We start from the raw sequence: 22,559 nt of genomic DNA, 5'->3' as shown, positions 1-22,559 counted from the left end.
GGCCAGGACGCCCGTTCATCGGGTGGATGGAGCGGGCAGGGACCACCTGGCTGGGCGGTCAGCACCTGCGCCCTCCTCTGCAGACGATGGTCATCCTCAGGGTGGTCACAGGCCAAGCAAACGGCAAGCGGAGCTCAGCAAGGGGCTCCACGTAGTCGGTTCCCCTTATTTGTTGAGTTGTCGTGGTTTGTGGTTTGGGGGACAGTCTGGTTGAGCAGGACCCTGGGAATCCTGACCGAGGAGGGTCATCTGGAGCCCTTTGCACAAAGGACACTCCCGTGAGGAGGGGTTTCGTTTCAGCGTTCAGACACGTTGCCTCCCGTGCCCTTCGGGGCACTGCTGGGGCCTCAGTGGGCTCAGTGGGGCGCCCTCTAGGCTCTAGGCGTCTGCGTCCTCCGAGGTCACTGAGCACCCTGGTGTCTCGAGACCACTCCCCCATGACCATCCCAAGGAAGAGGGCCTGGATCTGGCCAGGAGCTCACCCCCTCACATGGGGGTGGCGCCGGCCTGGGCCGCCTGTGGGGCCCCAGACCCGCCTCCGCGTCTTCACGCCACTGCCCCGAGCGGCTGCCGTAAGCCCCTCCAGGCCGAGCGCCCAGTGTCCCCCAGCCCCTCTCCCGGCTCGCAGACCCCAGCCAAGCCTGGTTGGCCCACCCCGCACCTTTCTGTCCCCCGCGCTGGCCCCTGCAGGAGGTCTGGCTCGCACAGCTGCGTCCAGCCGCACAGGGTGGGTCCGCCTGGCCTCTGTCTGGTCTGAGGCTGACCCCGCGGCCGCAGAGGCTTCGTTGCTGGCTAGACGGGTGGTCAGAGGCAGGTGCCCTCGTCCTGCGCTGGCTCCTCACCTTGGCTTCCTGCCCCGCCCCCAGGGCGATCTGAGGCGATTTCTTGGGCAGGGAGGCGGCCTTGTGGCAGGTGCAAGGGTGTCTGTGGGCCTGAGGGAGGTCAGCGCCCTGGACCTGCCCTGTGTGTCTGCACGGCATCGCAGCCCCTCCCAGGCCAGTGGCAGGTCCCCCCAGGATGCATCCAGGGAGGGACGCGGTGTGGAGCCGCGCCCTGGAGCAGCCAGAGCTGCTCATTCCCTCAGGGTTAGAGGTTCCTTAGTGAGGATGACTACAAGAAGTGTCAGGAGAAACACTGGAGGAAGTCCCTAACTTCAGCGCCCTTTTCCCTGCTGCCTCCGCAGAGCTGGTTCCCACGGGCTAACTGTAGGCCAACGTCCTCCTCCATTTGAGAGACGTTTTCGCAGGCTTGTGGTGTGCAGGCCCTATCGGAGGGTCCAGCCCATGAGGATGCTCGGAACTGAGTGCCTTCCTCCAGGGTGCTGCCTCTGTCAGGGATGGAGCTGTGAACAGATTGTGCAGTCTGTGGCCTGTGCGACGGTGCTTGTGTGGGTAGGGCCGGCCAGAGGAGCCTTGGCTCTTCACTCAGGAACCTGAACTCCAGCTCCTCTGGGAATTGTTCAAATCCTGTTCTGTCTTTCCTCACTGGGCACACCTCCCCGGCTTGCAAAGGCCACCTTGGACTTTGATATTCTAACTCTTGGCCCCCTGTGCCCTCTGACAAGTCCAGCCTGACAGCCCTCCTGGGGTCAAGCCTGCCGACCTCCCTGCCCTTCTGTGGGCAGCATGGCTGTGTCTGCTGGGAGGTCCCAGCCCTTGCTGCCCCAGGGGCCTTTGTCCCTGCCGCTCACCGGCCCCACTCAGCTCAGCTAACTCCCAGCGGCCTGTCCGACCGCAGCTGGAGGGCCGTTTACCCAGAGGGTCCCTCCTGACTCTCGCTAGGTCTCCTCCTCCATGCAGCCCAGGTGCTCTGAGTTCACTCTTGTCTTTCTGGCTGGCTGGACGCTCACAAGAGCGGAAACTCTGGGCCACTGAGTCCCCAGAACTTTGGACAATGCCTTGAACTTAGGATTGTTTGTTGAGTGAATAATAAACAGCAGAGGCAGCGGAAGCTCTGAGAAGCCTCAGGAGGCACATAACATCTGCCTGGAGGGCGGGGAGGGGCCCCTAGAGCGGCAGGCTGGGAGGGGCCCCTCTCAGATGGACAACAGCGTGTGCACCGGTCCCGAAGCCGGTCTGGGGACGCAGATGGGAGGATGGACAGGTCTGCTGGGGCATGTCTTGCACAAAGCCCGTCTCACTCAAGGAAGGAGGAGGCCCAAGGAAGCTGGCACTCTTGTGTAACGACCACATCCACTTCAGCCATCCCGGGGGCAGGCGGCAGTGCACCTGGTCCCCAGGAAAGGCAGCACCTGGCCCAGCTGAGCAGGGCTGAGCCAGCCAAGCCTCGCTGCCTCACCTTGCTCCCACGCGACCTGGGCAGGTTGGCCCGGCCGGCCGCGGCCCTCGCGGTCCAGGCGGGGGCTCTGCCCTGCACTCCCCTGAGCCCTCCTTGCTCTCAGATGTTCCAGGTCGTCCAGCCCGAGCGGGCGCTGTACATCCAGGCCAACAACTGCGTGGAGGCCAAGGCCTGGATCGACATCCTCACCAAGGTGAGCCAGTGCAACCAGAAACGCCTGGCCGTCTACCACCCGTCCGCCTACCTGAACGGCCACTGGCTGTGCTGCAGGGCCTCCTCAGACACGGCCACTGGCTGCTCCCCCTGCACCGGGTAGGTCGTGGCTGGCTGGTGCCCCAGCCCCGGCAGGGACCAGTGAGGGGCCGGGCCCTCCATCTTTAGGGGCCGCTAAATGACCAACATCACAGCTGACCCTCCTCCTCTCCACTGGCTCTCGGCAGTGGCCTCCCAGCAAACATCCAGCTGGACATCGACGGGGACCGAGAGACCGAGCGCATCTACTCTCTCTTCAGCTCATACATGAGCAAACTCGAGAAGATGCAAGGTGAGGCAGGGCTGGGGGCGTCACAACGCTGGAGCGGAAGAGGCTTCTGCAAGCTGGGTGGTGTTCTGGGGGAGTTACTTTAGTAACAGTTTCTGCCTGTGGCCTCTGAACTGCCAAATTCTTGAGAAGAGCCTGTCTTAGTAACTCCCACACCCCCAGAGGGCTTCATTCCTCTGTGTTTTCCAGGGAGCCGTGAGCGTGTGTGTGGACCCGTGTGAGTGTGTGTGCATGAGTGTGGACCCGGGCATGAGCGTGTGTGAGTGTGGACCTGTGTGTGAGTGTGTATACATGTTTGTGGACCCTTGTGTGTGTGCGTGAGTGTGGACCCATGTGTGAGCTTGTGTGTACAAGTGTGTACCTGGATATATGTGTGTGCATGAGTGTGGACCTGTGTGTGTACATAAGTGTGGGCCTATATGAGTGTGTGCATGAGTGTGGACCTTGTATGTTGTGTGCGTGTGGACCTGTGTGTGTGTGTGCATGAGTGTGGACCCATGTGAGTGTGTGTGCGTGAGTGTGGACCCATGTGTGAGCGTGTGTGCCTGCCCAGCAGCTCCAGGCGTGTCGACGCAGCTTCGTCTCTCTGGGTGCTCACTGCTCTTCTTTCCTACTGAACTAAGCAGTAGGAGGGACAAGTCAGGAGGCCTGGGGGCTTGGTTGGGCTGCATCGCGAGAGGCAGACGCAGGACAGATCCCCCAGCCGTGCCCTGGGGCCGGCACTCTCAGAGCTGGGGTCAGACAGTCTGCAGTAGGCCTTGAGGCCCCGGAAGGAGCCTGGAAACAAGGCTGTCAGACTCTTCCTTCTCATCCCCTGGTCCAGCCTGGAAGTGTCCGTGTGGCCCGAGGCCTGGAGGGAGCCTTACCCTGCTTTGACAGGCACGCAGCTGCCTGTCCTTGAGCTCCGCCCACTGTTCTCAGGCCCGCCTCCCTCTGTGCCCAGCACCACGCTGCAGACCCCTGCGCCCTTACCCCTGACGCACCCCCAGTCTAACGCCCCCATGGCCTGTGGGCTCCCCTCCCCCCGACAGCCTGTGCTCGTCTATCCCTTCGATGAGCGTCGTCTCAGAGCGCTTCACCTGTGATGCACGTGGGCCTTGAGAGAGGCTGGTGTGCCTCATCCCTGTGCCCGGCACACAGGAGGCGCTCGGTACCTGCTTGCTGGACGGGTGGATGGACGGACGGTCAGACGGCAAGGGGTCTTAAGCACCCCGCCTCCCTCCTGGGCAGCACTGATCTTGACAAGCAGGGTTCACAGGATGTCAGTAGGATCAGGGACCCTGCCCCCCACTTCACGAAGGCACCGAAGCACTAAGTCACTTTCTACGGTCTTCAGGCCTCTGCCTGGAACCTCGGTGCCTTCTTGAGGCCGATAGTCTGCCTTCAGAGGCTCTCATCCCTTTGGGACCTTGTCTGTGTTCGCCAGACTGCCCCGAGCGCTCAGCCTGTGGGCTCGTGGCGTTCCAAGGCCGCTGCCCTGGAGAAGCAGCCTCTCGGGGCTTGGAGGTGGCTGCGTCGCTGTCACCCATCCCCCTCACAGCACGGACCCCGGGCAGTGCTCCCCTGGAGCTCGGTGATGGTGCAGCCGGTGCCTTGGGCAGGCAGGCCCAGTGCAGAGCTGGCAGGATCCCTGCAGAGGCGCTGGCGCGGGGCCCAGGCTGCTGGTCAGAGCCGTGCAGCCGGGGTCCTGGTGATGGGGATGGTGACCGGCCGCCCCTGCTGTGCCCCAGGCACAGACCCAGCCATCGGGGCCTGGGGAGGGCTCAGGGTGACTCCAGACACAAAGCAGCGCTGCCCACAGGCCCAGGGCCGCTGTCTGCCCAGAGACCAGGGCGGGCCTGACCTTCCGTCTCGGGGCGCAGACACTGCCCCGTGGCCGGGCCTGTGGGTCTTGGTGTCCTGCGCCACCTGGCTGTTGGGTGTCCCCCCGACTTTGAGTCTCTGACCCCCGTTGTCACCTGGCAGAGTCCACCTCGCCGCCCTCTGGGCCTCAGGATGTGGCTGGCCCGCCGGCAGGTCTGCCTGTTGGCCTGTCCCGCGTCTGCCCTGTGCTTCTCCTGGAGCTGTTTCATGAAGCCATGCCCGCCACCGGCAGGCCTCAGTGCACAACCCAGCACTGCCAGGCTCGGTTTTGGGAGCCTGTTAAAGAGGAGCGGGTGAGCTCCCCGGCCTCCAGATGCTCAGGGTCTGTTTTCGGTCCAGTCACGAGTCTTGTGTGTGACACTGGGCTCAGAATTAAGACCTGCTCCCCAGCCTAGTCTTGGGGCCTCCTTGCAGCCTCTCCCCACGCCCTCCCATCACCCTGCCCGCCCCCCCATCACCCTGGCCGCGCCCCCATCGCCCGGGGGCAGCACAATGTTGCTGCTGCTCAGGCACTCAGTCAGGTCCAACTCTGGGCAGCCCTATGGACTGCAGCCCCCCAGGACCCTCTGTCAGTGGGATTCTCTAGGCAAGAGTACTGGACTAGGCTGCCATGCCCTCCTCCAGGGAGTCCTCCTGACCCAGGGGTCGAACCTGAGTCTTCTGCATTGCAGGCAGGTTCTTTATCACTGAGCCGCCGGGGGAGCCCCGATGCACAGACTAATTCAGAGCCACGGGGGTGTCCCCTGTGAGACCAGCGGGCAAGTCACCCACCGTGCACCGCCGACTTCCGCCTCCAGGAACCGACCCCACCGATTAGGCTGCTCCAAGGGCTGCATAAAGTCACCTTGTGGGGCGGTTCATGTAGCCCCCATCCTAAGGTGGCCTGGGCCTCCCTGCCTGTGTCCTGTGCCCACCCCCGTCCATCTCCCCCGTTGGCCCTTCCATGACTCCCATCCTGCTCTCAGCAGCCCCATCCCCCAGCAGGGCTCACTGAGGCTCGGCGCTACAGCGACTCGCTCAAGGCCGAGCAGCTGGCCCCGCAGGGCCTTGGGGAGGAGATGCAGGCCCAGCGGGCGCAGGCGCGCAGCCGCTGTGTCCCCCTGACGGGGCCCCCAGGCCCCTGCTTCTCTCTCCCTTACGCGGGGAGCCCTCATCCTCGTCACACCATGCTCCCTTTCCCCTCGAAATTTCAAATCTTCTCAGTTTCTCTTTGCACAGACTCGTGGTTTTTCAGTAAGAATTAGGAGATTCCTTCCGAGTTAGTAAAGGCGGCGAAGCTTTCTGTGACGGTGGTGGTGATGGAGGTGATGGGGTGGTGCTGACGACGAGGGTTACGGCGGCCAAGGCAGTGGTGGTGGTGATGGAGGTGATGGGGTGGTGCTGACGACGAGGGTTACGGCGGCCAAGGCAGTGGTGGTGGTGATGGTGGTGATGTTGATGAGGCGGTGATGGTGATGTCAAGGGTGGTGGTGGGGGTGGTGATGGTGAGAATGTTGGTGATGGAGGTGATGGGGTGGTGCTGACGATGAGGGTTATGAGGTGATATCAGTGGTGATGATGATGGTGGTGGTGATGCTCTGCTTCACGGACCAGGGTGAGGGACCTGATGCTGGGCCACCTGGGCCAGGCGCCAGGAGCACAGGGCTTGCCTCAGGGGTCTGGGGTCAGATGGGGTCCTGGAGGCCATAGTGTGGTCTGCAGCAACAGCGAGGTGGTCTCCGGAGCAGCTGCCTGCTGAGCAGGTGAGGCAGTGTGTGCTAGAAAGCTGCCGGTACAGTCTGGCCAGCAGAAGGCTTTCCTGACCCCGTGCGCACCCCTTGCAGGGCACCCCGTGCGCACCCCTTGCAGGGCACCCCATGAAAGTGGATGGTCCCAGCGCCCCTTCTCAGGTGGGGTTTCCCTGAGCACAGCTCCCCAGGCTGACTGACCCTGCCTGACCCAGGCTCTAGGAGGGTCTGGGGCCTGGTGCTCAGCGTCGGACCCCCAGGCTGAGGTGCTCGGCGGCTTCCAGCCTCGCGGGCGTCTCTGCAGTCCAGGGGCGGCTCACTCTTAGTGGCTCTGTTTTGTGCGCATTTGCACGAGCGGTTGGTCCTTCCTGGTGTGCTCCGGGGCGGCCTGTCTGGGCCCCCGACGCTGACCTCAGCCCTCCCTGGCGCTGCAGAGGCCTGCGGAAGCCGATCCGTGTATGACGGGCCGGAGCAGGAGGAGTACTCCACCTTCATCATCGACGACCCCCAGGAGACCTACAAGACGCTGAAGCAGGTGGTCGCCGGGGTCGGGGCCCTGGAGCAGGAGCATGCCCAGTACAAAAGGGACAAGTTCAGGAGGACCAAGTACGGAAGCCAGTGAGTATGGGGCCTCGGCGGCACGGGAAGCCGGGGGGGCTGCCTCGGACCCCCTTCCTGCCTCCTTCAGAGCACATCCCTCTGGACTGTGTCCTGGAACAGCGCCTTCCACCCCTACCCCCAGACCCTCAGACCCCCAAGCTCCCTGCCTCCAGGGAGGCATCCCAGCCTCTCTCCAGGCTGGCCGTGGACCCCACCTGGGAGGGACGGATGGCAGAGACACAGACAGACCCAGCCGCCTGGCTCCACGCCCCTGGCTGCAGGCGTCTCAGCCAAGGGCCCCTGTCCTCCTGCTCTGAGCGTGGGGCGGTGAGAGTCCTGGAGCAGCTGGAGCGCACAGACCCATGCAGAGCTCGCCCAGCACACACCTGGTGGGGACCCTCCCCCGTCCCTGCTCCCCCTTCCTTCCAGGGAGCGCGTGGGTTTGGTTTGGGAAGGGAAGGGAGCCTCTGGAAGAGATCCCAACTCTGGCCAGGCTGCAAGGGTGCCCAGCATCTCCAGGGATGCCAACTGTGTCTGCTCCCAGCTCCACAGACACTCACATCACCTTCCAGACCCTCTAACACCCTCTGTCAGAGCCCACGTAAGCTGTGTGAAGATGCTGCCTTTTCCTAAACGTGGCAGACCGCCTTGTTGGAAACAGCCGTGACTCACGGCTGTGCCAGCATCCATAGCCAACGGGGCGTGGCACCATGGTGCCTGCTCCTGAGCTCACGATCTGCACACGCCTGCACGACGAGCCTCACCCGCTGGATCGGGGCTCGTGGCGGGCACTTCCCTGGGTGGCTTCAGGCTGCCTTCCCTTCCTGGCCTGCCTTTTTCGTGTGTGTTACGAGGGCTGTGCTTCACAAGCCAAGGTAGGAGTGAGCAGTGAGAGCGAGCCGAGCGAGCCCACGCTCACGCTCCTGTCCCCGCACTCTGTAGGGAGCACCCCATTGGAGACAAGAGCTTCCAGAGCTACATCAGGCAACAGTCTGAGACCCCTGCCCATTCCATGTGAAGTCTCTGCACACGCTCTCTCAGGATGGCAGCCTGAGCTGGGGGAGGAAGAGCCCCTGCTGGGGGAGGAGAGAACCAGACCAGAGGGCAGCTCCTCGGACGTCCGGCTCCCGAGCTCCTGAGGCTCCTGTGCCACCTGCGGGCAGCCATGCACTTGGTTGTGCCGGTGGCAGATGAGCGGGCCTCCCGGAACACGGTGCTGCACCACCACAGCCTGTAAGGCATGCGCCCACGTCACACGCACATTTGTCTCCGCGGCACGAAGGCTCTGCTTCACCGGAGCGGGCACGTCCTGAGCATCCCTCTCCTGTGAGCCTGCCCTCCAGGCGGCCGCCGGTACAAGGCCTCCGGTTTCAGCCTTGACGTTGGTGCCACCCCTGGCCGGAGGGTCAGAGCCACACGGAGATCCCGGCTGGAGGATGGCCTGGATCTTCCGGGGCAGGGGTCCTCTTGCAGAGATTTCCTCGAGGTCCAAGCCTTCATCCCCTCTGTGCTGCTGAAACGCGTCCGCCCGGCTGCCACGTCAAGGAAGGCTGTGTTGTTTGCTGTCGGTGGGGCTTAAAGTGGAGCGCCACCTGGTGGGCGTCTGGGGAAGTTTGTAAAAATGGAACTGTGTGCCATCTTCAAGCTGTTTTTCTTAATGTTTTTAAAGAACCATTTTTAATTAGCTCTTTGATATAAAGTGTTAATAACCTGGAACATCCAAGCCTCTACCACTCAAGGGAGGTGCCACCTTAGGGCAGAAAAGGGCATGGGCGTGTCTCATGGGTGACAGGGCCTCAACACAAGGCCTCCGGTTTCAGCCTTGGCGTTGGTCACCCCTGGTCGGAGGGTCAGAGCCACACGGAGATCCCGGCTTGAGGGCGGCCTCGATCTTTGGGGGCAGGGGCCTCTTGCAGGGATTTGGTGACAAAGGGTGACTGAAAAGGGAATGGGCGTGTCTCACGTCAGCAAGTCGAGTCCCCAAGAGAAAAGGGAGGGGGACCACTGGGCCCGCGCTGGGTAGCCTCGGGAGCAGACGCCGGACCCAGGCAGAGCTGCTGACTCTGACACCCTGAGGTCAGCCAGGCTGAGCCTGAATTTGGAAAGCCCCATTCGGACCCCTAGGACCCGGTACCCTGTGCCGTCTGTCACTGGAGATCCAGATAGCAGATAGAAATGTTACCAGCTGTCACAAATGGTGAAAGAAAATGTCACAAAAAAGAAACGCATCACACAACTGTTAGGCTGCTCCAAACTGCAATTTTTAACATGAATTTGTAACAGTGTTTCTAAGATACTAATGATGTGCGATGTATTTTACTGGCTAATTAAAACAGACCTTTTATTCCTTCTGAGACTGACTTGGTTTCCCAGGAGCACCCACCGACGATACGCACCTGTGGAGACGGGGGTGGGTGGTGGAGCGGGGCAGGAAAGGGGTCTGACGACAGGTGATGGCAGGTGAGGCTCCCCTGATGGCCGGTGGGGGCCTCACGATGACGGGTGGGATCCTTCTCATGACGGGTGAGGCGCCTCTGAGGACGGAGGAGGCCCCCTGAGGACAGGTGAGGTTTTTCTGATGACAGGTGAGGCTCCCCGAGGACAGGTGGGGTCCCTTGAGGACAGGCGAGGCCCCCTTGAGGACAGGACAGGCGGGGTTGGCTGGGGGGGTCCCAGGCCTCCTGTGGGCTACGGTGTTGTGAGACGTTTAGGGATGGGTGTGGGAATGGGGACCAGTCAGTGTGGCCTCATTCTGAACACTGACAGCACACAGCGCCGTCAGCCAGGTGCTCAAGGAACCTCTGCTGGGACCTGTCCCCATGGTCCCAGAGGAGAAGAAAAGTCTGTACTGAATAGATCATCAGAGCCTTTCTGTCAGGCTGTGTTATAGGCTGACTATGCCCCGCACGACGTGAAGCCCTGACCCCCGGGACCTCAGAGAGTGCCTGCATTTGAGACGGGCCTTTAGAGAGGAGACGAAGGCTACCTGAGGTCCCTCGGGGGCCCTGGTCCAGTCTGACTGGTGTCCTTTTAAGAAGAGGCCATTAAGACCGAGACACACACAGGGGCGACCCCGTGAGGACGTGGTGAGGAGACGGCGTCCACACTCAAGGAAAGAGGCCTCCAGAGAGCAGCCCACCCTGCGCCTGCACTGCTGACCCCGGGCTCCAGACCCACAGCGTCTGCTGTGGACACTGCCCAAGCCCCGCTTACAGACACGCCAGCAAAAGGCCCCACTTAAAAGGCAGGGAAATGTTTCGTCAGTGCGGTTCTGAGGGGCCTGTCCCCAGGTGGCCCCTGCCCCCTCGACGGCACATTTGAGCGAATCTCCCCTCGTCTGGCGTGGGGAGGATGCAGGAGGCCACCAGGGCCCAAACCGCCCCCTGAGTCCTTCATCCCTGCGAAGAGCCAAAGGGCTCACTGAAGGCTCCACAGGCACGGCGCCAGGGGCCCCGGAGCCGCGTGCCGGCCCCGACCATGCTCTGCTGCGGCCGGGGGCCCGGGGAGGCCGCTTGGAGCTGCACCTGGGGCCGGGCACCCGCTGGCCTCTGCGCCTGCGGTGATGTCACAGGAGCCACCTAGCAACAGGGCCGGCGCCTGTGGGCAGCTCCCTGCCGGGCAGAAGCCATGTGCTCCGGCTGAGGGCCCCTCGGGAACGCCGCCCCACTCTGCTGTGACCGGAAGGCGGGGAGGATGGACAAGGACGGCACGGCCACCCACCGAAGGCACCGGCCTGGCCCCGGCGCCCCTCCCTTGGGCGTGGGCCCTGCACACCTCAAGGCGGCCAGCGAGGTGCAGCGGAGCCGAAGTGTGGGCGGCCTGCTCCAGAAGGGGGACCCGCCAAGCTGCATCAAGAGGCTGTGCAAGGAGCCAGGTGGGGGCAGGCGGCTCACCCCGAGCTAACTCGGGCTCCAAATCCCCGCACGTGGGGCCGAGGGGGCCATCCTGGAGACTGGGGGCTGCGGGGCCCATCCTAGGGGCTGGGGGCCTCGGGGGCCCATCCTAAGGACCTGGGGGCTGTGGGGCCCATCCTAAGGGCCCGGGGGCCTCGGGGAACCCATCCTAAGGGCCCGGGGGCCGCGGGGGCCCATCCTAAGGGCCCGGGGGCTGCGGGGGCCCATCCTAAGGGCCTGGGGGCTGCGGGGGCCCATCCTGAGGGCCTGGGGGCTGTGGGGCCCATCCTGAGGGCCTGGGGGCTGCGGGGGCCCATCCTAAGGGCCCGGGGGCCGCGGGGAACCCATCCCAAGGGCCCAGGGGCCGCGGGGAACCCATCCTAAGGGCCCGGGGGCCGTGGGGAACCCATCCTAAGGGCCCGGGGGCCGTGGGGAACCCATCCTAAGGGCCCGGGGGCTGTGGGGCCCATCCTAAGGGGCCAGGGGCCTCAGGGCCCATCCTAAGGGCCCGGGGGCCTCGGGGGCCCATCCTAAGGGCCCGGGGGCCTCGGGGAGCCCATCCTAAGGACCCGGGGGCTGTGGGGCCCATCCTAAGGGCCCGGGGGCCTCGGGGAACCCATCCTAAGGGCCCGGGGGCTGCGGGGGCCCATCCTAAGGGCCCGGGGGCCGCGGGGGCCCATCCTGGGGGCTGGGGGCCGCGGGGGCCCATCCTAAGGGCCCGGGGGCCTCGGGGAACCCATCCTAAGGGCCCGGGGGCCGCGGGGGCCCATCCTAAGGGCCCGGGGGCCGCGGGGGCCCATCCTGGGGGCTGGGGGCCGCGGGGGCCCATCCTAAGGGCCCGGGGGCCTCGGGGAACCCATCCTAAGGGCCCGGGGGCCGCGGGGGCCCATCCTAAGGGCCCGGGGGCCTCGGGGAACCCATCCTAAGGGCCCGGGGGCTGCGGGGGCCCATCCTGAGGGCCTGGGGGCTGCGGGCCCATCCTAATGGCCCGGGGGCTGTGGGGGCCATCCTAAGGGCCTGGGGGCTGTGGGGGCCATCCTAATGGCCCGGGGGCTGCGGGGCCCATCCTAAGGGCCCGGGGGCTGCGGGGGCCCATCCTGAGGGCCTGGGGGCTGCGGGGCCCATCCTAATGGCCCGGGGGCTGTGGGGGCCATCCTAAGGGCCCGGGGGCTGCGGGGGCCCATCCTAAGGGCCTGGGGGCTGCGGGGCCCATCCTAAGGGCCCGGGGGCTGCGGGGCCCATCCTAAGGGCCTGGGGGCTGCGGGGGCCCATCCTAAGGGCCTGGGGGCTGCGGGGCCCATCCTAAGGGCCCGGGGGCTGCGGGAGCCCATCCTGAGGGCCTGGGGGCTGCGGGGGCCCATCCTAAGGACCCGGGGGCTGTGGGGCCCATCCTAAGGGGCCAGGGGCCTCAGGGCCCATCCTAAGGGCCCGGGGGCCGCGGGGGCCCATCCTAAGGGCCCGGGGGCCACGGGGGCCCATCCTGGAGACTGGGGGCTGTGGGGCCCATCCTGGAGGCCGAGGGCTGCGGGGCCCATCCTAAGGGCCCGGGGGCCGCGGGGGCCCATCCTGGGGGCTGGCCCAGGGCTTCGGGGGGCCTGCTGTAAGCTCTGGTGAGGGCAGGAGAAAGGGGTGACAGAGACCTGGGCCTGTGGGAACCCCTCTGGCTCTTGAGGTGGCGCGAAAGTGTCTTGGGTTCATAGTGAGGCCCCAGGGCGAGCCTCGATTCCGCTGTGGAAAGCAGGGGCCTCACGGGGCAGCGGGGAACCCGTGGGGCTGGAGCCGCCCACCACACACGGCGTGGCGTTTGCACACTGCGTCGTCTGTGTTCCCCACTCCAGCGGGTTTCTAACCCACAAGTGGGCAGCAGTGTGCCCAAGGTGGGCACGAGTGCTCAAAACACGCTGGTGCTGAGGGTCAGCACCAGGCAGCGCACTGGCTCGAGGGTCAGCCACCCCGGGGCCCAGGCCCTGAGCTGGTGGGGAGAAGGGCGGGTTGCCACTCATCGGCCGGGCTCCCAGGTCACGGTTCTCCTAAGAAGGCCATGCCAGCAAGCACCCTTTGCCAAGACTGTCATTCAGGCCAAGGAAAAGAAACAGTGAGCAGGAATGCGATTTGCTTGTCAAGCCCTAGGAGTGCCTGTAAGAGGTCGTGGTGTATGAATACTTGTTTTCCCAGCTGAAAAATCCAAAGCTGTATCGGAGGAGGAGGTCACAGCACAGAGACCACTCTGTCTCCCCCACCTCCCACCATTAACATCCGAGCACATGTCAGGCTCTCAGGAGGGCTGTGTCCCCGAAAGGAAACCAACCCATAACCTGCTCAGAAACACTTTAGGTGGCCGTGGCGTCTCCCCAGTGACGCTGGCCTCAGACCTTCCCGTCCAGCACCGTGGAGTTTCCTGAGGCTGGACGGCCGGGAGCACCGAGCTGAGCCTCGTCTTGCCCTGTGCCCACCCGCCCCGAGGCCCCAGGCCCAGGAGGCCCCGGGCAGCACAGAGGGGCTGGAACACAGAGCGGGCCTCGCTGTCCACGTGGTCAAATAGAACAAGACGTGGCCGCCTGAGGGAGCACTAGAGACCCTCCTGGCCTCGATGCTCGCACACAGGGATCACAAGGGAGGAGGCTGGTGCTGCCTGGCCTGCGGCTGTTGAGACCATGAGGTCGCAGACAGGGGGCCGCGGACACACCAGCCCGGAGGCGCAGGAGCCGCTGGAAGCCTCGGAGCCCTAATCAGCCCCTGCCCCCGACAGCCCTCCTGCAGGGCGTGTCCAGGAGGAGGAGGGCCGTTCCGAGGGTGGGCTCTGGGCCTCGGGCTGCTCCGCGTGGTGGGACCTGCTGAGATCCACGGGCCGGAGGAGGCTCTCCTGCTGTGGAGGGAGTGAGTGGCACCCTGCCTGCAAGGCAGCGTCGGTGAGGTTGTGCAGAGAGTTCTGCGATGTCAGCCCCCCGTCACCTGGCCTGCCCACCCTCCGCACTCATTCCAGACCTACAGGGGCATCTCAGTCTCGGACAGTGACCTGTGAGTGGTGTGAGGGTCGCTTAGAGCCCAGCTGAAAGGAAGCAGCAAAGGGGGTGCTCTACCTCCAGGCCGACCCCTGACCCCCTGCACCCCCTCCTGAGGCTGCTCGCTGGGCCCAGGGGAGCAGCCCTCCGTCTCGCTGGAGATCACTGCAGACCCTGCAGACATGCCCAGAACGCGGGTGAGTGCAGGGTCGTCCTCAGAAGGCAGACGGGGGACCCACCAGCACGAGAGTCTCCCTTTCTGATGACGGTGCGCTGGAGGAAAAGGCATCTGCGGCAGAGCGGAGAAGAGCCAGCTCTTCCTGCTGACGCTTCCCCCCGTCAGTCCACGCAGGAGGAGGGAGCAGGGGAGAGCACGCGGCCAGCCCACGCACAGACACGTGCGCACACACTCACACACATAGGGTTCGGGCGCTAGCACACACGCTGTACACTCGCATACACAGGGACACATGTGCCAACACACACGTGCACATGCTCGCACACCCATAGACATGCACTAGAACGTGCTCACACACAGGCACACGTGGCAGCTCACACACCTGCAAACTTGTGCTCACACAGACACGTGCACCAGTACACAGGCACACACACAGGCACACGCGGCAGCTCACACACCTGCAAACGTGCACACACAGACATGTGCCCCAGTATACATGCTCACACACAGGCACACGCGGCAGCTCACACACCTGCAAACTTGTGCTCACACAGACATGTGCCCCAGTATACATGCTCACACACAGGCACACGCGGCAGCTCACACACGTGCAAACTTGTGCTCACACAGACACGTGCACCAGCACGCGGGCACACACGTGCACATGCAGGCTCAGGGCTGCTAAAGATTTTCCAGAAGTCACCTTGGAGCACTGCCTGCGAACAGCGGCTCCTGACCCCCTGGGCCCTTCCTGCTGAGAGCGGTCAAGCTCTGAAATGTGCTCTGAAGGCCCACTGCGGCTGAGCCCTTGGCCTTCAGGACTTTGTCTGTGGGTGCACAGGGCCTGCCTGGGGACAGCACAGCGCAGGTCAGCAGGGGCCCTGGAGCCCGTGCGGGTGCTGGAAATGGAGGAGGACGCCCAGCACCCAGTTCTCACCTGCAGGGAACCCAGCCTGAGGCGAGGGAATGACCCAGCCCAGGGCGCCTGGCAGAAAACTCCCTCCGCGGAAGGCCACTTAACCCCGGGCAGGGGGCCCAGGTCCCCCTGAAGGATGGCACTGGAGGATGTCAGGAGCCGGGGACACAGGCTCGGGGCCAGGGGAAGGACAGAGAATGAAGAGGCGCAGCTGGCAGGGCGCCCACAGGGGGCTGGCCCTGACCGCCTCCCTGGTGGTGCCCCCAGGCCCGAGGCCTGCGAGCTGAGAAGACCCTGAGTGGCTAGCTGACCTGGCCAGCAGATTCTGTAGGAAACCCTCCAGGACCGTGGCCGCCAGAGGCGTCCTGCCAGGCATCCTGCCGAAAGCGTTCTTTAAAGCTGGGGGCCTCCCGAGGCTGCGCTGGCTGCAGGGCCAGGGCCCAGGGTGTGTGTGTGGGGCTGGGGGTGGGAACCAGGCCACTGGGGGGGTTCTGGAGCAGCCAAGGGGCACCTCAGGCTCAAAGGGGCTGCAAGGTTGTGGGGCTGGAGTATGGAAGCTTGGGGCCCTTCTGAGGGTCCTCTGGGGCCCCAGGGCCTGTGGGAACCCCACTGTGACCTCCGAGCTCTGGAGCGAGTAGCCTGCATCTCACCAGGAAGCCACGGCCTCCCACTCAGAACTCAGGACTCATGCTGCCAGCCCCACGAGGCCCTGAGACGCGGCCCCCCTGCTCCCCGTGTGTGAGGCGCCGTGCTCTGTTCACGGAGAGACCCCCCCCCCAGTCAAAAACCCGCCCCTGAAGCGCCTCGGGGCGACTGCGGCTCAGATGCCACCTCCAGAGGGGTGGCACAGCCCACTGGCTGCAGGCCGAGCGTCCCCTGTCCCCACTCCGCTGCCTCCAGGAGAACACAGCAACACCATAGGCCCCCCTAAGTTCCACCGAGGGGACGAGGCCCCACGGGGACCCCCTCAGCCCAGCTACAATACTAGCCTGCAAAATACTGATGGGGACGTCAGGGCTGGTGGCCTCCCGGGCGAGGATGCCGGGGGACTTGGATGCACACAGGGGCAGCAGACCTGGGCTCCCCACGGGTGGCCATCAGCATCCTTACAGGCTGACCACAGCTCTGCTGCCCCTCCTCAGAGTCCGAAGACCCGGGGAAGGACGTCAGGAGCGAAGCAGAAGATGCCAGCTGGTGAGCAGCCTTGGCACAGCGGAGGCAGCGGTGCAGACGCTTGCGGGGACGTGGGAGGCAGGGCGGGAGTGAGGCCTGAAGGCCCTGATGGAGGGTGACAGGGTCCAGGGAGGCTCAGAGGGGCTGGTCACCCCGCAAACAGCAGCGCAGCTTGGCTTGGCCCAGCACCTCGGCCCTGGAACCTGTCTCTGCAGTCCTTCCCCAGGATCTCAGGAAGAAAGCTTGCTGCCCGGGAGGCTGCTGGGGCCCTGGGCAACCCTCGTGCTGGGCAGGTCTGGGTCGGAATGGGCCCCTCGGAGCCATGCGTCCCTCATGCCTCTGCACCTCCTCTCCCCCTGGGCCTGCCTTGCCCACCGCCCCCGGCCCTCTGCCGATGCAGGGGCACCGCACGGGCTCCCAGGGTCAGGGTTAGGGTTAGGGTTAGCATGAAGCCATCTCCCAACTCTCTCCACGCCCTGCAGCCAGGCCAGCCTGGAGGACAAGCAGGACGGGGGCCAGGATGCCTGTGGGCAGGCGCCGGAGGACGCGAAGGTGGAGGAGGCCAGCACCCGCCGTGAGCAGCCAGCTGGAGGGGAGGACGGGGACGAGTGCACCCCGGAGGACAAGGTGGGCCGGGCCCCCGGCCTGGGCGGCCACCCCCTGGCTCAGCCCTGCCCCGTTTACCCAGTCTGTCCCGCCGCCTCCTTACAGGAACAGGAGCCTGAGTCCCTCAAGCTAGACGACCTTCTGGAGAAAGAGGCAAGAGAGTCTCGCTTCAGTGGCGGATTAGGCGGGAAGGCTGCAGGGCGCGGTTCTGCTGTGGACGCCGGTCGGTCCCCCGCCGGAGCTGGGCTTGTGGGCTGGACCAGCCCCTAGCTCCCTCGGCACCGGGCCTGTGTCTGCCCAGGGGCGCCTTAACCCCAGCTCCCAAAGCAGCGCTGTGCTCAGGGGGCCAGGCAGCAGGGGTCCTGACTGAGGCTCCCTCAGCTCAGCTGTGACGGGGAGGCCCAGCCCGGCCCGCAGCCTGGGGCACAGCCCTCCCTGGACACCGCCCGCCCCCAGGAGGGGCCTTCCTTCCCCCATGCTCACGGGGGTGGAGAGGAGCTGGGTGGTCATGCCAGGGTTTACAACGGAGGCCCTGGGCCTATGTCCGGGGGTTCTGGGGTTCCCTCCACTCCCAGGAACACTTCTCCCGGTGTCGACCCAGGCACTCCCACAGGAAGCTCTTTCGGGGCTGAGCCTGAGACGCGGGGCGGCCCCCACACAGCCCCCAGGCCCCCGGCCCTGTGTGCGGCTGCGCACCAGGCGGAGGGGCGCCTGCAGCGGGGCCCGGGGGCACATGTGGGAATGCTGCGGGGCCCGCGGGCGCATGTGGGCCTGCAGCGGGGCCCGCGGGCGCATGTGGGCCTGCAGCGGGGCCCGCGGGCGCATGTGGGCCTGCAGCAGCCGCCCAGATCTCGGCGCGCCTGCTCACCCAGGCTCTGGTTCTCAGCAGGTAAAGGCGGGGGCCCCTCTGGGTCCTCAGGGGCCCCGATACGAGGTGCCCGAGGGTGTGGGGGAGGCCAGACCTCCCCACCCTCTGCCAGGGCTGCCGTGGAGGCCTCGCCAGCCCCATTGCCAACAGCTCCCACCACGCACAGCCAAGAACAGAGACCCCGGGGCGACGAATGCCCAGACCTGAGCACCGCGGGACTCGAGCCCACGCCCCTCCCAGGAAGCTGCACTCCCCCGGCTCAGCCACGCCCGTCATCCACGAGTCTCTGATTTCCCTCCACAGAAACCATCTGTGTTTGTGGAGATTGACCTGGGAGACCGTGCTGAGGAGGTAAGTGCCAGAGCTGAGCAAGCCCGGCCACCCACAGGAAGCGGCGTGCTCAGGGCCCACAGCAGTCCCGGGACCCCACCCAAGCAGGGTGTGCTGGCCGCGGAGGAGAGACGGGACCCGGGCTCTGAGGACTGGCCTAGGGACCAGAGGGCGCCTGGTCTCTTTCTCAGTCCCTCACGCCAACTCACACGCATTCCTGCACCACCAGAGACCCCAGGGCCTGGGTCAACACTCGAGGTGCCCGGGGGCCTCAAGAACCTCTTGTGGGATTGTGCTGGGGTGGTGAGTGGGTCCAAGCCAGGAGCTGGAAGACTTAGTCTCCACACGCAGGGAAGGCTCACACAAGTCACCATGCCTTTCCATGCCTCAGTTTTATCATCTGCAAAATGGGACTCTCAATACCGCAGCCCAGCGTTGTTCTGTCATGCCCTCAGAACACTGCCTGGCGCCCGGAGAGCCCCAGCATCAGGTACTACCCTCACCACCGCCGCCATCGTCCCTGTCTCCACCATCATCAAACTACCACCCCACTCACTGTCTCCATCAGCGTCAGCATCGCCGTCACCACCCTCAACACCACCACCGTTGCAGCACCACTCTCTGTAAACAGAAGTGGTTGACCCAGTGGTCAACCTTGATTGGCCTTTCCAACACAAATATTCTGTTTCTGTTGTAGTGAGTAGCCGCCTCTTTGGACACTCTCTCTAATTCTCTCTTGGCAAAAGTAAGCCCCTGCCTCGGGGGCTGCTCCTTTCCAGGCGGTACTTCCTAGCTCTTTGCCCTCAGAACAGGATGCATGCTGAAGAGAGTTGGTTGCTGACTCATCCCAAGGTTACCGAGGGGACAGGGTTCAAGGACTCAAGAAGGTTCAGCCAGCGCAGAGCTGGACTGAGGGACCAGGCCTTCTGACTTGCATTCCAGGGTCAAGGGCATGGCTCCTTGGTCTTGGTCCCCTAGTTAGAAACCCCCGCCTGACGGAACCCCGCCACATGGGAGGATGCTCGGGGCCGTCCCCACATCCCGTCTTGTTCTCGGCGGGCCCAGCAGGTCCAGCCTCGGTCCCTAATGCCTCCCGCCCCGCAGGTGGTCTCGTGCATCACGAAAGAAGAGAAGCGGTCCCAGAAGGACATGGGGGATGTGTCGGAGGACGAGTGAGTGAGGCGTCCACTCAGGGGAGCCTGGGGGGCAGGGGGTGTTTGTGCCAACGCCTCCACCCTCCGGGGTGGAGATCGTGAGGCTCTGAAGCCAGCAGGAGGTGCGACATGCGCCCAAGGGCTGTGGGTCAGTGGCACTTTAAATGATACAGAGAAGAAAACAGCAGCTCATCCGCTCTTCATCTGAATTGACCAAATTAATACCTTGGGTGATTTGCTTGCACAGTTTTAAAAAGAAGAATTTCTCTGTTCACTTTGTAAACTGATAGTCGTTTAAAATAAATGGAGCCACATGAAGTGGCACAGCAGAGAGGGAAGGTTTAAAATACCCACGTGCCACCAACTGGAGGCAGTGGGGGCGTCTGGGAGCCTGGGCCCTGAGGGGCCGGGAGCAGAGGCTGGAGCATGGGTGAGCTGCGGGCAGGGGACCCCCCGGCCACGCTCCTGCGCCTCCAGACGCGCTTGGCCGCAGTGTCCCGGCCCTTTGCAACTTGGCGGTGGCTGTCACTGCCTCTCCCCGGGTTGGGTTCCGGGGGGACAGTGTCCCTGTGAGGAAGTGTCACCCCCAAGCCTGTGCTGATCTCTGCTCACACGGCCAGGCACACAGCTTCTACCAGGGTGTCAGGACTGCCTGGCACAGCCTCGGAGCTAGGCTTGCTGGGAAAGTCTTATGCTAGCATCTGCTTTTCTCGTCATTTCTTACTGGATGCGGTGATGGACTGGGTCAAAGCCTGGCAGCTCCTTTTCTGCCCCAGGCCAGGCAGGCTCAGGCCCACCTCTCAGCCTCTGGGTCTGGCTCCCACACTCTGCTCAGCTGCCCCAGAGAACCTGTGGAGGGGCCAGGCCTAGGAACCAGGCCTCGGCGGCTGGCAACTCCTTGGCGAACAGGACAGAGTCTGCTCGTGGTGGGGGGGCGGGGGGGGTGCCTAGATGCGTGCCAGGGAGGCGGGGTCACCTGCCTGCTCACCTGCAGCCTCAGTCCGTTCAGTCGGCCCTCTCAGGCACTGAGGTGCCTGTCAGGGGCCCGTTGGGACACTGGCCCAGAGCCAAGGAGGTCCCTGTGAAGAGGAGCCGTCTGACCCCAGAGAGAGCCTTGGTTGGGAGTGGAACCCCCAGAGTCCCCCCAACAGGAATAGGCACAGGCCGCAGTCCTCTGCAAACACTGATTGGGCTGGGGTGGACACTGTCCACCTGCGACGCCTCTTCACGGCTGGGCTGTGGGTGGACGGGGCGTCACGCTCAGCGGGCCTTCAAGGCCTCTCTGGTTCAAGGGGCTCCTGTTGGGATGGAGAAGCCGAGGCAAGAGAGGGGAGGGCCCCAGAGGGGCCTGGGAGCCGTCTCTGGCTGGCGAGCTTATGCACACTGAGCTGGTGGGAGGGGGTAGGGTGCCTCTCGCCCTTTCCCTTGGCCTCCAGGTCCAGGACCAGGACCCACGCTGAGCTGGTGGGAGGGTGGGGTGCCTCTCGCCCCTTCCCTTGGCCTCCAGGTCCAGGACCAGGACCCACGCTGAGCTGGTGGGAGGGGGTAGGGTGCCTCTCGCCCCTTCCCTTGGCCTCCAGGTCCAGGACCAGGACCCACGCTGAGCTGGTGGGAGGGTGGGGTGCCTCTCGCCCTTTCCCTTGGCCTCCAGGTCCAGGACCAGGACCCACACTCACGCTGAGCTGGTGGGAGGGGTGGGGTGCCTCTCGCCCCTTCCCTTGGCCTCCAGGTCCAGGACCAGGACCCACACTCACGCTGAGCTGGTGGGAGGGTGGGGTGCCTCTCACCCCTTCCCTTGGCCTCCAGGTCCAGGACCAGGACCCACGCTGAGCTGGTGGGAGGGGTGGGGTGCCTCTCACCCCTTCCCTTGGCCTCCAGGTCCAGGACCAGGACCCACGCTGAGCTGGTGGGAGGGGTGGGGTGCCTCTCACCCCTTCCCTTGGCCTCCAGGTCCAGGACCAGGACCCACACTCACGCTGAGCTGGTGGGAGGGTGGCGTGCCTCTCACCCCTTCCCTTGGCCTCCAGGTCCAGGACCAGGACCCACGCTGAGCTGGTGGGAGGGGTGGGGTGCCTCTCGCCCCTTCCCTTGGCCTCCAGGTCCAGGACCAGGACCCACACTCACGCTGAGCTGGTGGGAGGGTGGGGTGCCTCTCACCCCTTCCCTTGGCCTCCAGGTCCAGGACCAGGACCCACACTCACGCTGAGCTGGTGGGAGGGTGGCGTGCCTCTCACCCCTTCCCTTGGCCTCCAGGTCCAGGACCAGCTGGGTATGCTGCATCCCGTACTCCACCAGAAAGAAGGTGAAGCAGAGTGGGCAGCCTGGAGAAGGTGATTCAGGCTCGGGGAGGGAGCAGGCTGAGGGAGGGGCAGAGCATGGCGTGGGGCGGGCGGAGGGCAGGCTGCCTCCCGGGTCCTACCCCAGACCTGCCCCTCTGGCCAGTAACCGGGCCTCCACTTGGCTCCTGGGCCAGCTGCCAGGGAGGGGTGAGGACGCAGACAGCTGTCCTGAGACACCAGAGGAGCCTGCTTCAGAGGCGCCATGACCGCTCCAACAGGATGCTCCGCCCCGGGAAGCGATGAGGCCATCTTCGAAACACGCAATAAAAAGTGAACGAAAGGGGTTGCACCTCTCCAGGGCCCCACCCCTTCTTGCCACAGACCTTGTCCCAGGAAATGTACATCAGGGAGGGCAGGCAGCTCAGGGCCTCATCTCCCAGGTCAGGGGGTCACACCTCCCCTCCCGGGTCACGGGGTCATGCAGCACCTCACGTAGCCCCAGACCCCCAGGGGCCTGGCCCCAACCACAGCTGCCACCAGGGCACTGAGGGGCGTGGGCATTCGTCCCCAAAGGACCAGGGGCGGGCATTCCTACAGCTGGACTGGGAGCCCTGAGGACCCCACGGGGGAGAGGCAGCCACAGGGAGACGCTGCCTACGGCGGGGGAGGCAGGGCCTGAAGGGGAGCCCCCCAGGGGGACCCCGCGAGGCCTGCGGCTCTTTTGTCCGGGTAACCAGCTGGGGCTTGGCAGCCCGCCTCCGGCCACGTGTCTGGCTCAGCCCGAGACGGAGGACACAGCATTACAGCGCCTCCTGAGGACGGCCCACGGCCTCCACCAGTAGGCACAGCCTCCCAAGCAAGTGTCCCCTCGTCCTTGCCCCTGAGTGGCAGCTCCCTGTCCTGGCACCCAGCCACCAAGATGGCCACTGAGAGAAGCTTCCGGAGAATCGGCCAGAGGAGGCCACAGGCCAGGAGTGTGACTGGTCCGCAGCCGGTAACTTCCCTGTCCGTCCCTGGCCACCACAGGCAGCTGGCCTTGTTCAGAGCCACGGAAGGGCCCCGTGCAGGGCAGCCCTCACCTCCCGGGTCAGCCGGGGTGCCTGCAGGGAGCCAGTCGGGGCGGCTCGTGAG

The 22,559-nt window shown here is 65.0% G+C and overlaps 2 protein-coding genes across 10 annotated transcripts in view; both read left to right on the top strand.

Moving 5' to 3' along the window:
* RASA3 (RAS p21 protein activator 3) overlaps positions 1–9,383 on the top strand; it is an 80,796-nt gene extending 71,413 nt beyond the window's left edge. For 8 of the 9 annotated variants that reach the window (XM_069602467.1, XM_069602461.1, XM_069602464.1 and 5 more), the window contains 4 exons: positions 2,402–2,610; positions 2,739–2,842; positions 6,864–7,047; positions 7,972–9,383. In XM_069602467.1, coding sequence (XP_069458568.1) covers positions 2,402–2,610; positions 2,739–2,842; positions 6,864–7,047; positions 7,972–8,047 — 573 coding nt within the window. In that variant the 3' untranslated portion in view covers positions 8,048–9,383. Of the gene's footprint in view, positions 1–2,401; positions 2,611–2,738; positions 2,843–5,373; positions 7,048–7,971 lie in introns of all 9 variants that reach the window. The other variant, XR_011259630.1, reaches the window with a different exon arrangement.
* A 1,339-nt stretch (positions 9,384–10,722) lies between these two features.
* On the top strand, positions 10,723–21,833 carry C10H13orf46 (chromosome 10 C13orf46 homolog). Its single transcript, XM_069602101.1, has 8 exons — positions 10,723–10,903; positions 16,161–16,212; positions 16,674–16,818; positions 16,903–16,950; positions 17,969–18,016; positions 19,100–19,167; positions 21,403–21,479; positions 21,623–21,833. Exons 1-8 carry the CDS (start codon positions 10,723–10,725, stop codon positions 21,637–21,639), a joined length of 636 nt encoding a protein of 211 aa, XP_069458202.1. The 3' UTR covers positions 21,640–21,833.
* The last annotated feature ends 726 nt before the right edge of the window (positions 21,834–22,559 follow it).

Source organism: Ovis canadensis, chromosome 10 (assembly GCF_042477335.2).
Source record: "Ovis canadensis isolate MfBH-ARS-UI-01 breed Bighorn chromosome 10, ARS-UI_OviCan_v2, whole genome shotgun sequence".
Taxonomy (NCBI): Eukaryota; Metazoa; Chordata; class Mammalia; order Artiodactyla; family Bovidae; genus Ovis; species Ovis canadensis.
This window is presented reverse-complemented; position numbering and strand designations above follow the sequence as displayed.

Excerpts from the sequence above, each read along its gene's own strand:
- C10H13orf46 (XM_069602101.1), top strand. The coding sequence starts at position 10,723 with ATGGACAAGGACGGCACGGCCACCCACCGAAGGCACCGGCCTGGCCCC. Across the intron at positions 10,904-16,160 it reads GAGGCTGTGCAAGGAGCCAG|AGTCCGAAGACCCGGGGAAG; the intron begins GTGGGGGCAGGC and ends GCCCCTCCTCAG. Across the intron at positions 16,951-17,968 it reads ACGACCTTCTGGAGAAAGAG|AAACCATCTGTGTTTGTGGA; the intron begins GCAAGAGAGTCT and ends TTCCCTCCACAG.